Below are 12675 nucleotides of genomic sequence, written 5' to 3'. Positions count from 1 at the left end.
CCCTTTCTCAAAGCCACAAATGTAGGTATTGAAATCCTAAATTTGAGCTGGAATAACCTTCGCATGCGTGGTGCAGTGGCTCTGAGTGCTGGGCTGAGGGTAACTAACATTAACACACTCAAGCAAAAGCCTTCAGTGTATTTTTTAACGATCTGTCCACTACCATAGCTGTTTGTTGCTTACATTTTCCTTTCCTGAGGTTAACTCGACTCTAAAGCAGCTCCACCTGTCATGGAATGGTTTTGGCCACATGGAAGCAGAGTCACTGGGTCAGGCACTGAAACAAAACAGCACGCTGGTGCTGCTGGACCTCAGCAGTAACCATATAGATGACCTGGCGGTGACACCGCTCTGCCAGGGTCTGGCCTCCAACGACACCCTCAGGGTCCTTAAGGTGACAAAAGGGAAAATTCCGTAGCATTGGTATTTTAAGTTGTGTTTGATCATCATCAAGGTGATTTGAAACTTTTTGCACTCTTAAGAAGCTGTATGTTAATTTATGTTGAATGTAAGATTTGGTGTGTGTGTATATATTTTGTTCAGCTTTCCCATAATCCCCTGTCAAATACCGGAGCGCTGACGCTGCTCAAAACAGTTAGTAACAACATGAAATCAGCATTGGCGGAGATCGATATTTCTGTAAGTGCAGAAAAAACAAATTTCACCTCAGCATATGGGTATGAGTTCATATAAATATGACTTCAGTGCTACAAATGTGCCTGTGTGTGTGCCTGTGTGTGTGTGTGTGTATGCAGACCGTGTTTGTGTGCGAGGCCTTTGTGGAGCTGTTGGAAAAAGTCCATCAGAATCGTCCTGCTCTGGATGTTCCGTACAGCGTCACACGCTCCGTCACCAGGAACTTATTGGCCCTTCAGATCTTTCAGGTCAGTGGTCAGGAAGGGAGGGAGATCTGGTGATGGATAATACCTGAATATTGAACGTTTATGCTCTTGACTTTACAAAAAAAATGTCCAACGTATCCTAAAGAGATCATTTCTTTCTTTTTATGTGTACTGTTGAACTATGTGTTTCACAAACTTGAAACATGATCTGGATTCTTTCATAGAAATTCCTTGAAGAGCGAAATGAGAGCATCATGGACTTCTTCCAGTCTTTGGATAAAGAAGCAACCATGAATGTCTCCACTTCTGCCTTCAGGAAGGCTGTACAGGTCAGGCACATTGCACTGGAAACCTCATACATTAGTACATGTCGTTAATGAGAACAAGACATATATCAGAAGATTACTTAACTGGGCTGACGTACTCAGATATGTATTATTGCCTGCAGGCAGCGAACGTAGCTCTTGATCAGAGACAGCTTGAGTGGTTGATCAGGAAGTTTGACAAGACCTGCACAGCCAACATAATCTACAGGTTAGTCTTCAGCTGGTGTGTGTATATGTCGTCAAGAAGGAGCACATACATCAGCACATGCAACTTTTCATGAAAAAAAATAAGTAAACAACCAAAATTATTAGTTTTATTGGGTCAGGTCACCAAAACTTTATTTAAAAAAAACTATGCTATAACATTGACAGTTAGTGGTGTCCGACCATGTGGATCATTTTCAGATTTTAGTTTTAAAAAATAACTTGAAAAATAGTAGCTTGACAAAATAAGTCAAGGTCCACTTACAAGCTTTTTCTAGAGCTTTCAAACAACACCCCACAGTTTTGAGTACACAGAGCTCAGTTGTCATGGAGATGTTTTTTCTCTCTTCTTGTGAACACTGGTGACTCCACTTTACCCAAATCAGATTCAAATTGTGTTGACAGACAGTAATGTGATATCCAGCTTCCTCTTTGAGCTGTCTCTCTCTGTTGCAGTCAGTTCACTGAGCTGTCATAGATACAGAGACGTCAGGCACTACTAAGATGAGGATAACAGAGGAGATATCTTCAATTAAAAGTTAATGGAGTCTATTTGATTTTGTTTTTTTTATATGCTGGCAATGTGACAAAATGCAGTAGGTCCTCCAATTTTTTTGCCATACAATATCACGTTCACAAAATATAGATACTTATAAGGAGGAACTGACATCACAAACCCAATGGTATTGTGCACCACTGACAGGTGTGCCCTAATAGCAGCTGCCTATGACCTCAGTGAATCCCTCTTCCTCTCTCCCTGCACTGTCGTTCTTTGCTCAACCCAATTCTGTCCAGTGTGAATACTTGAACCTCTGACACCAACCAGCTGCACCCACCTGAGCGCTGCCAGCTGTGTCCGCCGCTGGGCCACAGGGTCCTCTACCTCATTCTCTCCATCCAAAAATAATCTTACGGTATGACAACAGAACAAGAGGAGGAAGAAAAAGAGAGCTGGCATCCATATCAAAGGACCGAGAGGAGGGAAAGAATAGGGCCAGATGCAAGCTAGTTGTTTCGCCACATTGGTTAGCTTTGAATGAAATGGCCTGTAAAGGAAACGGCACACTAATGCATATGCATGTGCAGCATTACTTATGCAGGCCCAGCAGGGTAGGATTATTAAGGGTGTGCTGATGAATTGTCTCAAGGTGCGATATTAAACAGTGCAATCCGTTTCTGTCAGGTGGCTTCAGTGGTAACCACAGGGGAGACAATGACATGAGGAACCATATCACCCACTCGTCTTAGTGAGTCATGTGCAAACGGCTTGACTCTATAGTATCCTGGGTCATCAGGACACCGACAACCCTTTTAAACTTCCCATTTCAGTTTAAAACATACATTTGTCTCTTCCAGACAGTCTCCTTTTCCTCAGCATGGTGGTCGTCTTCCATGTCAGCCTCAGCGTCATTGGGTTCGCTAAGTCCAACGCTGTCAGTATCACTATCTGAGGAGCTGTAGTAGCTGTCAGTGCGATATGCTTCTTCATTATCGCATTCCTCGCTGGAATATCGTAGTCAAAGCCATTCAGTTCCCTGCTCATAATTAAAATTTGTCTTGAAGGGACGGCAACCGGCTGCCAGAGAGGTCCCAGGATATTTTGCAGCCGGTCGTGTCTTCAATTAATGAATGAAACGATGAACCTTCAGGTCTCCCTCTGAAAATAATCTCAACTCAAACCCTCACTCCACTCTATATGGGCTTTGTTATAGATACATGTTTGGAATATGAAATTGAATTAATTAGTTTAAGCTGAACAAATAAGTGAACGGTTTAATAGAAAATCAGCAGTTTCTGATGTAAAACAGCAAATTAATTTAAATTAATAAAGTTGTTATACAGTGCTAGTCGCTATTTTACAGCAGGTTTCAATCTTGTGTTGAGTTTGTAGCCCACATGTCACTCTATCACCTGACTCCTGGGCTGATTCTGAATCAGTTTCTCTTTTCCTCCTCCATCTTGAATCATTTGTACCTTCTTTACTTTCTCCAGATTCATCTCCATTGTTGCCCCAGAGTTTCATCCCTTCATTTACTCTCTGAATATATATATATAAAAAAAGATAAAAAAGATGCTTTTCTGTCGTCATCCGATCCGACAACTCAGTCTAGATCGATAGCTGTTCGATTTTTAACCTGTAACTTAAAATGTTTCCCTTTTCCCTGGGCGGTGCGTACACATAGAAAAGATGGAATTATCTAATAAATGTAAAACCACAACAGGATGTTAACTGGAATTAGTTTGTACATAAATACAAGGGCTATGCATTTGACAAAATGTGTTAAGCTGTTCCACTAAATATAGAGTATTTTTCATATTGAAGGACTTTATAGGGTGTACTTAATAAATTAAAAGTTAAAGTGTTTGAGAATGAAAAATATAAATGGACCATTTTAGTTCTTTATATTAGTATCACCTTAAACTCAAAACACACACTTTCAGTTGGACTAAAATACAATTCTTTATATAATAACATTGATATAATTAGCTATTTGAAAAGATAGAAAAAAAATAACAGAATAATTTAGGTAAATTATCTCTCTGATGTGGCTTAATGAAAACAAGCAGCTAGCTGCCAATTTCTAATGGGCCATCTTTCATCTGAATGGATACAAAGACTTAAAACCCACATCTTATTGAGCAGTCCAATTGGAAATTCACAGATTTGGCCAAATTTTGAAGACGAAACAAAAAACCTGCCAACAAACCCTTCAGATATCTATGCACCCACTGGCACACGCTGCCAATTAGCATGATCTCGAAAGCGCTAATGGAATCTTGAGCGGTAATAAAAGTAAATAATTAAATTAAAGGAACCCTTGTATCATTGTTTGCTGTATTCAGGCCCATTAGTACCTCCAGTATTCTCATGGTAATCTAATGTTTGGTTTTTTGTGTTCTCATAATGAATTCTGTGTTTTTCCTCCAAACAGTGTTGTTCAGACATTTGTGTAGGTGCTGGCAGAGAAACAAAGACGTACATTAGGACCCATTGTCCCCTGTGATTATTAAAGTAAACAGAAATACTGAAGGGGTATCATACACAGCTGCACACACTTGAGCCTGTGTCTGTGAAGTGGGAGAAAGGGCCGATCAACCCTTAAGACTTTGTCAGAGATGATCCCATTATTTGGAGATTCTCAAGAGCCGAGCAGTAGGCTGGCTAATGAGGCTTTGAAGATCAGTTTTTGGCAGCAAAATTCAACTCCAGCAGAGAATTCGGGAGCAAAATGGACTTGGCACAAGATAAAATGCCAAGATTGACCACGAAGACGTTCACTGCCTCAGCCTTGTGCTTTTATTTTGCCGTTTTCAAAAAAGAGGACAAAGTCTGTTGTTAGGAGATGAAAGTTGAGGTGAAATGTGAACTAGTGCAGTGTACACATGGCATTACATAAACAATTACAGTGCTGCAAGTGACCTTTCTGTTTGTTATAAATTCATGGGAAATAAGATAATCGATTATTTGGTCTATACAACTAAAGAAAGTAGTTTAAAAAGCTAAATATCATATTTATCGACATCTTCAGATGTCTTGTTTTGTGAACAACAATTCAAAACCCAAAGAGATTAAATTTATGATCATATAAGACAAACTAAAGCAGGAAAACTTTTGAGGGTGGAACCAGAACCAACATTTTTGCTCAAAACGTAACTTAAAGGTCCACTTTGTAACATTTAGGAGGCTCTATTGGCACAAATGGAATATTATATGTATGTTTTCATTAGTGTATAATCACCTGAATATGGGAATCGCTATGTTTTTGTTGCCTTTGAATGAGCCTTTCATATCTACAGAAGTCACGGGTCGGTTTCCATGGAGTCAGCCATGTTGAACCGCCATATTTCTACAGTAGCCCAGAAGGGACAAACCAAACACAGACTCTAGATAGGGGCATTTGTGTTTTTCGCTGCCATCGTTGTTTCTCCTTTATGCTTGGAAGGGGAGGGTGAAGCGATGGGAGTCTACAATGCCAAATGCCACCTAATCCTTCACACTGGACCCTTTTTAAAGGATTAATTGATTATCAGATGTTCCAGATTAATGGTTTAGTTAATTGAAGGAAAATGTATCAACTTGTTGGACCTACTGTAATACAGCAATTATGTGCAATGTTTGTAAAGTCAAAGTGCAAGACAAGTTTAGTACATAAAACTCTTGAGATGTTTAATGTTTAAAATTGCTTCTTTAAATAGATACAAGTATTTTATATATAGGATAGTACAATGAAAATCCAACACTGGAGCTCAACATAAAAACCTGCTGCCAAATTGTGCGTTTTGAACATTACTCCCAACATATTGCCCATAAACAATATATATATATATATATATATACACTGTATGCATGTCTGTGTGTATATATATATATATATAAAAAAAACAAACAGTGTCTGGTTTGTTTTGTACAGTTTCTCCTAATGAACAGTGAATTCATGTGTCAGTTTTACTAAAAGCTCACAACAGTTTGATCAACATTTTTAGATTTTGATGGCCAAAGAATCTGCCCGACAAGTGCAAGGCAAGGTTTAACACAAATTAAAATAAAAAGACAGGACACGGATGACGGTGTCAAGCAGGGACATAACTGATCCGAACACATGCTCGTCAGACAGGTCGCTGATTACTTTTCCCAGACTGTTGATGGCAACAATGACTAGCAGCAAACCGAGGAATTCTTTCAAGCCTGTGTTAACATTAAAAACATCTTGAACTAATCTGAGTCAGCTCTGCTTGGCCCCGCTGTGGAAAAAGTGGCCCAGGAGCACCAACTAACAAGCAAGGGAGAAAGTCATGCAGCCAACTGTTGCCTGGAGAAGCCATTTTGTTTCATGATTACACAACTATGACAAGGATGTAGCAAGTATTTGTCTGCTGCTTCATATGTCCAGCTGAGGAGCACGTGTATAACAGCAACACGCCCATAAGTGAGTTATATTTAACATTTTAAGCCTGTATATGCCAATGTTTAAGACATGTAATGTAAATGTGACTCTTTTATTCAAATGTAGCAAAAACAATTACTCATAGAAGATGGCAATCTTTTAGCTTGGTTGATAATACCACGTATTAAAAGCTCCATATGGAGTGTTGGAACTAGACTTATATGTCCTGCTGCAGTCGGACTGAACAGTAAAAGAGACAACAGAAGTTGTTTAGGTGATTTTGTACGATTGTGCGTTTCTTTTTTGATGTGGAACTCAGTTTATGCAGCTGAGCTATCTTTAAATGAGAGTAATGTGGTGGGAGAAACATCACATGTCCAGAAGCAACACTCTTGGATCTTCCACCACCGCTTTGATCTTACGTAAGAAAGTCACCGCTTCTCTGCCGTCAACGAGTCGGTGGTCATACGTCAGCGCCACGTACATCATGGGCCGGATCTCGACCTGCCCAACCAGAAAGCAGTTAAATTGTTTACTCGTTCATTTTTTCTTTTGAAACGCAGAAAAAATTGTTGCTGTCTTTCTACAGACACACAAATTCTCACCTTGCCATTGATGGCCACAGGTCGCTCAAAGATGCCATGCATGCCCAGGATGGCAGATTGAGGGGGGTTGATGATGGGCGTTCCAAACATTGATCCAAACACGCCTCCGTTGCTGATGGTGAAGGTGCCTCCATCCATATCTTCAACAGCAAGCTCATTCTTACGAGCCTTGGGCACACAACAAGATTTTATCATTTTTGTGATGGAAGTAAATAAAAATGTACTATTTATTTGATTCGAACTTGCACTGCAGTCTAAGGTGACAAACATCTGCTTCCTCGTCAATTAAAGATTTGAAAACAATGCAATGATTCAGCACCAAGCTATTTACCTTTTCTCCCAATGCATTAATGGCTTTCTCGATGTCCGTGAAGTTCATGGTCTCAACATTACGGATCACTGGTACAACAAGCCCCTAAACAAATGCTTGTTATTAAAGTGTATTCAGCGTTACGCAGCATTGAGCAGAAACATTACATTTACATTTTATACATAAATATAGTTTTATAGAGCCAAAAGTTATACCTTTGGAGTTGCCACAGCAACACTGATGTCTACGTACTCCCTGTAGACAATCTCTTTGGTTGTATCATCAATAACTGCAGTTAAAAAACATTTTAGGAAGAAAGTTTGTGAAAAAGAAAACAAACGTAAAAAGTATAATATACGTCTATGTCTGCTACACAACAGAGAGTTCAAAAGTAAGTCTGTGCTGTCGTACCGGCATTGACAGCAGGTTGGTCAGTCAGAGCGTATGCTGCAGCCTTCACAAACGCAGACATAAAACCCAGTTTGATGCTGTGTTTCTTCAAGAAAGCATCCTTATAGACTGTCCTCATCTCCTGAATGTTGCTGAGACAACATTGACAACATATTAGAGAATCTGTGCCAATGATTTGTTGACAAAAAAAGTTCCCTATAGTCAAATCTATCTGATGATCACTGGGTGATATTGGTGTGCACAATTTCTGCCATGAAATGTTAATCTGGTTCTTTTTTGTACTGAGGCTTGTAATCCAATCCCAGCTAGATTAATGTAAATGCTACGAAGGGAGCTGTAATAATCCTTCCCGGAGCTGCTGTGGCTCACCTCATGTCCACCTCGTTGAAGGTGGTCAACATGGCGCAGGTGTTCTGAGCCTCCTTTAGCCTCTGGGCGATCCTCAACCGCATACGGTTCATCTTCACCTGGACAGAAGGAGAACAAACCATCTGTGAACCATCTCCTGTAATATCTGAATGCAATAAAAGAAACAAAGCACATGAATGAAACGTAACAAGTGTGTCATTAGCATATGTGTGTGTTACCCTGTTTTCTCCTCTGGCTCCTACTGGTAAAGGAGCTGGTGCTGGAGCAGTGGGCTTCACAGCAGAAACTTGACAAAGAGAGAAAGACAGAATGTGACATTAAGAGACAAGAAATAGTGCTGGTGGCCTATTCAGAAACAAACAGTACAGTAATGATAAATACATGCTTTCTGCAGCATGTAGGTTTATATTGTAAGAGAAGAAAACACACCGGGTTTTGGTTGGGCAGCTGGTGGTGGCACTGGAGGCATGGCAGTGGGGGCTGAAGCTGGAGGTGGTGGCGGTGGAGGGGCTGCAGCTGGTGCCTCTGCAGCTGGGGGAGGAGCTGCTTCGGCGGCAGCAGCGGCTGAGGTAACAGAAGTAAAAAAAAAAAAAAAAAGGACGAATGTAGTTTGGGTCCAACGATCCACAAAATACACATTTTGCCTCCTCCTTCATTTTTAACCAATCAGAGTAGGTTCTCAGCAGCATATGTAACTTATACTACAGCAGTCACTGAAAACAACACCAAGCACTGAAAGGAAATCCACACTGACACATCTCATCTTTGGCTTATGTAATGCAACAAACAAACAAAAAAGCCTTTCTGTACAACAAGGTAAAGTATCTAAACTGTGGTGATACTCAGGTATCACTGACACTAGCATATAATAACGTATAGAATAAAAACTGTTTGTTTCAGTGATAAAATGATAACAGACGTTCAACTAAGCACACCTCCTTTCCGGAGTTTGAAGAGGGGCGTTCCTCCTTCAACCTTCCCTCCATCAGGAACCAGCAGTTCCTCAATGACACCAGCTGCTGGAGCGGGGACTTGTACTGAGGTCTGGAAATACAAAAAGGTTTGAGTCATTTTCTTACACTCCAAACAAAACAAAAACAACATACAGATGATTTTAGGTTGATGATCATTCTTATCTTATACCTTGTCAGTCTCAATTTCACACACCACCTCGTCTTCTTTCACCGAGTCGCCCACAGCTAGAACACAATGAAAGAACATGTATTACATTTGGCTCATTGGTAATACGATATGGACTGATACCTGTGAAACACTGACAATGTTTCACCTACAATATGTTGATTAAATACCAACCTTTCTCCCACCTCACATCCCCCTCTGTAACAGATTCTGCAAATGCAGGAGTTTTGACTGTGACTACCTCATCCCCTGCACAACAAAACAAAAGTTGCCGTGAGTTAAAACACTGAGCAGAGTCAATGGCAGTACATAACGCTGAAAACTGTTGCAACACGTACTGTGAACAGCAGATGTCTTGAAGTATCTGATGTGGAAGACATTAGCTGATGATGGAAATTCACATCTACAAGAAAACAAAACAAAACAATTACTTGCATTTTTTAGAGAACTCTTACTCTAACAATGCATCATTGTGAGTTTGTACACATGAAGTGGTTACAGAAGGGCATTAAAAGACAGAAAACACAACGGGAGAAAGCACTTACGGCTGAGAATTCCTGTAAACTAGCTGGCTGCAGACGGACAGACCTTAGGATGAAAGAAGGAAAAAAAGAGAGAAAGAAGAAAGAAAATCAACAAAAGCTGTAACTACTGCTTCTCCCGAGGATCTAACGTGAGACATGAACGGAGTTCTCTGAAATCTACAATTAACCACTTGTGGGCTCCTGAGGCATCTTAGCCATTTAATAAGCATTACTGATTCTACAGATGATCCACTCATAGAGCTTGTTTATTCATGAGCAATAAAATGAAGACTGGAGTCTTAGATGTTGCATTAACTGATGAGGTCCTCAAATCCAGCTAAAAGTCTAATCTACTTAAGAGCACACTTACCTGATGCACTTTGTCGGACGAGCACATTATTGGCCTGAAAAGATAGAAAAAAAAATCTGTTTCACATGTATCCATGTATATGTGGTGTTTGTAATTTTAAAGTGGCGAAATCTAACGCTAAATCTAACACTTGGGTTAAATTATGAAATGTTTTTAATCTACTTAATCCGTAAAACATCTAAATAAATTCACCAGTAAATTCTGACACAAAAACAGAATAATGACACTAATCCTGCTTTTAAAAACTCACTATGCAGTTCATCTTGACTGAAACAAAGACCACCTCTACTGACACCACATCAATGAACTAGAGCTGCATACGAACAATTATTTTCATCAGCTAAATCTGCAGAGCATTTTTTTGATTAATCAATAAACCCGCCAAATGCCAAATGATATTCAGTTTTAAATGATATAAAACAGAAAGTTGGAGACATTAGAAAACAGATAGCAGAGAATTTGGGGCATTTTTGCTTTAATGTTTAATGGCTCGTCAAAACAGTCACAGATTAATTTGCTGTTAATTGACTAAATCAATTAATTGTTGCAGCTTTTACAGTTTTATAAAACATATAACTTTAAAGGAAATGAGCAAATGTGTTATGTCACAAAGCAAAATGCCATATATCTAATGAGCGGGGCTTTTGGCGATTATAGACGGAGATGCATCAAGATCTGGGGGGGTTTACCACTACACAACTTTAATGGGTAGGGTTTCAGTGCGTAGGGTGTTTTAACTTTCAGTCTAACTTTCAGTCATACCAGTGGACTTTCTAATGCTGACAAAAACAGGCAGCTCTACAGTTAACCGCTGCATTGCTGTATGTTATGAGTCATGTCTTGGTCTTGGGTGGGTATTTAGAGGGCAGGGCCTCTGGTGAAGAAGTCTGACTAGTTCTGGCTGCTTCTAAATGGATGTTTGTCTTGCGGAGTCCCTTTTGATCCCAATCTAAACCTACTGATGTGGGATGCCAGATGAGGGTGGAGTTTTCAGAAATGGACCAAATGATTTACAATAGATGGAAGCGTGTGTAGGCACGCAGCCACAAAGTCACAAGAACAACTGCTGTTCCATGGAGGGCCGAGAGTACAACAATGGCTGGATGAATCACCAACATATTTAACTTAATTCTGTCTTGTTGCATTAACCCTTTCAATGTGTTCCACTAGAACAGTCTCCTCCTTAGTTAAAACTCCAGACGGATCGGGTACCCCTACCCTTTATATCAGGAGCTAAAACAATTATTCAGTCTGTAGATCATAAGTCATTTTTTTAATGCAGAAATGTAAAACAGTTCCTCAAAAGTTAAACTAATTGATAATGAAACCAATCATTATTTGCAGTAACACTAGTTACTAGTTAATTATTAGATACACATAGCTAAAACCAATGCAGTCTAATTCAACCACCGTGCAATAAACACTATCTTCATGGAGGGTATAATGTTGAGTTTTCAGAGGTGTTGATTCACCTGTACGGTCATTTTGGATGTAGTTTTGTTCCAAACTGCATTATACAGAGAGGTGTTTCTGTTATTCAACCTCACTGCTATAAACAGGGTCCAGTCGGTATAATGCAACACAATCCAACATCAACACAAACTGTAGCCAACAAAATGACTCTAAGTTGTGTCAACACAAGACTCTCTTCATGAAGCCACACTTTACTGCAGAGCTGTTGTTTTGCATTACTTTTAACCAACTGAACCTCATCAACATGCAACTGAGTCTGTTTCTGAAGACCCCTTTAATTAGCAACACTAGCATCACAGCATCCAGTAGACCAGACCAAGTTAGTACTAAAGGCTCATTGTACTAAGTTAGTACCAACCGTGATCGTGTTACAAGACAGCTGAACCCCCCCTCCTCAACCTTTACACATACATGTCCAACATAACATGGGGCTATTTCTGTCAGCAACAACAACAACAACAACAACAACAACCAGTCTTACTACCACACGGCTCCATAACATGCTCACATTAGCCTGTCTAGATTGCTCGTAGAGTCAAACCAGTTATTGAGTCATTTAAAATGTAGATAATAATAACAAACAAACAAATAAATAAATAAATAAATAAATAAAAGGGGGGACAGAGGTTATTGTTGTTAGCTTGTTAACGCTAGCTACTCGTGTTATGACTTTGGGGCTGAAAGCTAACATTAAGTGCGGTTTGTAGTCTTGGAGTAAGAGTCAGACAGTTAACGGGACACTGCTCTCAGCTCCCTGTCAGACCTGAGCTCAGTGGCAGAGCCTCTGGAGCTGTCAGGGTCTGTCTGTCCGTCTGTCCTTGGTAGGCGAGGCCCTGCTGCAACAAGCTAACGTATGTGGCTGCTAGCGAACAGCTAGCTGGATCTTGTTTTAATCAGATGAAAAATAAAAAAAAAACGCTTTTAGATTTAAAACATGGAGCCAGTTCACTTCTTCCTCCTTCCTACCTGGTGCACCGCTGACAGAGATCGGCCAAACGTCCGGTAAACACATCTGGATCGTGATAACATAGCGCTAGCTGGCGGCTGTGTCCCTTATTTGACAGCGGTAGAAGGAGCGGTACGGAAGCTCGCTGCTCCCAGGCGATGGGGCGGTGCGACTGGAAGGAACCACTGCGGCTGGTTGGGAGAGGGGGGAAACCGGGGGTACCGGGGTACGGGGACGGGGGAGCTGGGACTGTATACAAATCACACCCA

General features: G+C 40.3%; 2 protein-coding genes across 2 annotated transcripts; one reads left to right on the top strand and one right to left on the bottom strand.

Moving 5' to 3' along the window:
- The first annotated feature begins 180 nt into the window (after positions 1–180).
- On the top strand, positions 181–3994 carry LOC127368828 (leucine-rich repeat-containing protein 74A-like). Its single transcript, XM_051410017.1, has 5 exons — positions 181–394; positions 544–639; positions 756–884; positions 1067–1171; positions 1291–3994. The coding sequence occupies exons 1-5, from the start codon at positions 251–253 to the stop codon at positions 1447–1449; spliced, it is 633 nt and encodes a 210-aa protein (XP_051265977.1). The 5' UTR covers positions 181–250; the 3' UTR covers positions 1450–3994.
- A 1520-nt stretch (positions 3995–5514) lies between these two features.
- On the bottom strand, positions 5515–12580 carry LOC127368827 (dihydrolipoyllysine-residue succinyltransferase component of 2-oxoglutarate dehydrogenase complex, mitochondrial). Its single transcript, XM_051410016.1, has 15 exons — positions 12427–12580; positions 9988–10021; positions 9639–9681; positions 9432–9496; positions 9268–9342; positions 9097–9152; positions 8889–8997; positions 8383–8517; positions 8172–8239; positions 7954–8051; positions 7585–7715; positions 7389–7462; positions 7195–7278; positions 6864–7031; positions 5515–6762 (listed from the first exon to the last, which is right to left on the bottom strand). The coding sequence occupies exons 1-15, from the start codon at positions 12487–12489 to the stop codon at positions 6628–6630; spliced, it is 1338 nt and encodes a 445-aa protein (XP_051265976.1). The 5' UTR covers positions 12490–12580; the 3' UTR covers positions 5515–6627.
- Between the last annotated feature and the right edge of the window lie 95 nt (positions 12581–12675).

Source organism: Dicentrarchus labrax, unplaced genomic scaffold (assembly GCF_905237075.1).
Source record: "Dicentrarchus labrax unplaced genomic scaffold, dlabrax2021, whole genome shotgun sequence".
Lineage (NCBI taxonomy): Eukaryota > Metazoa > Chordata > Actinopteri > Moronidae > Dicentrarchus > Dicentrarchus labrax.
This window is presented reverse-complemented; position numbering and strand designations above follow the sequence as displayed.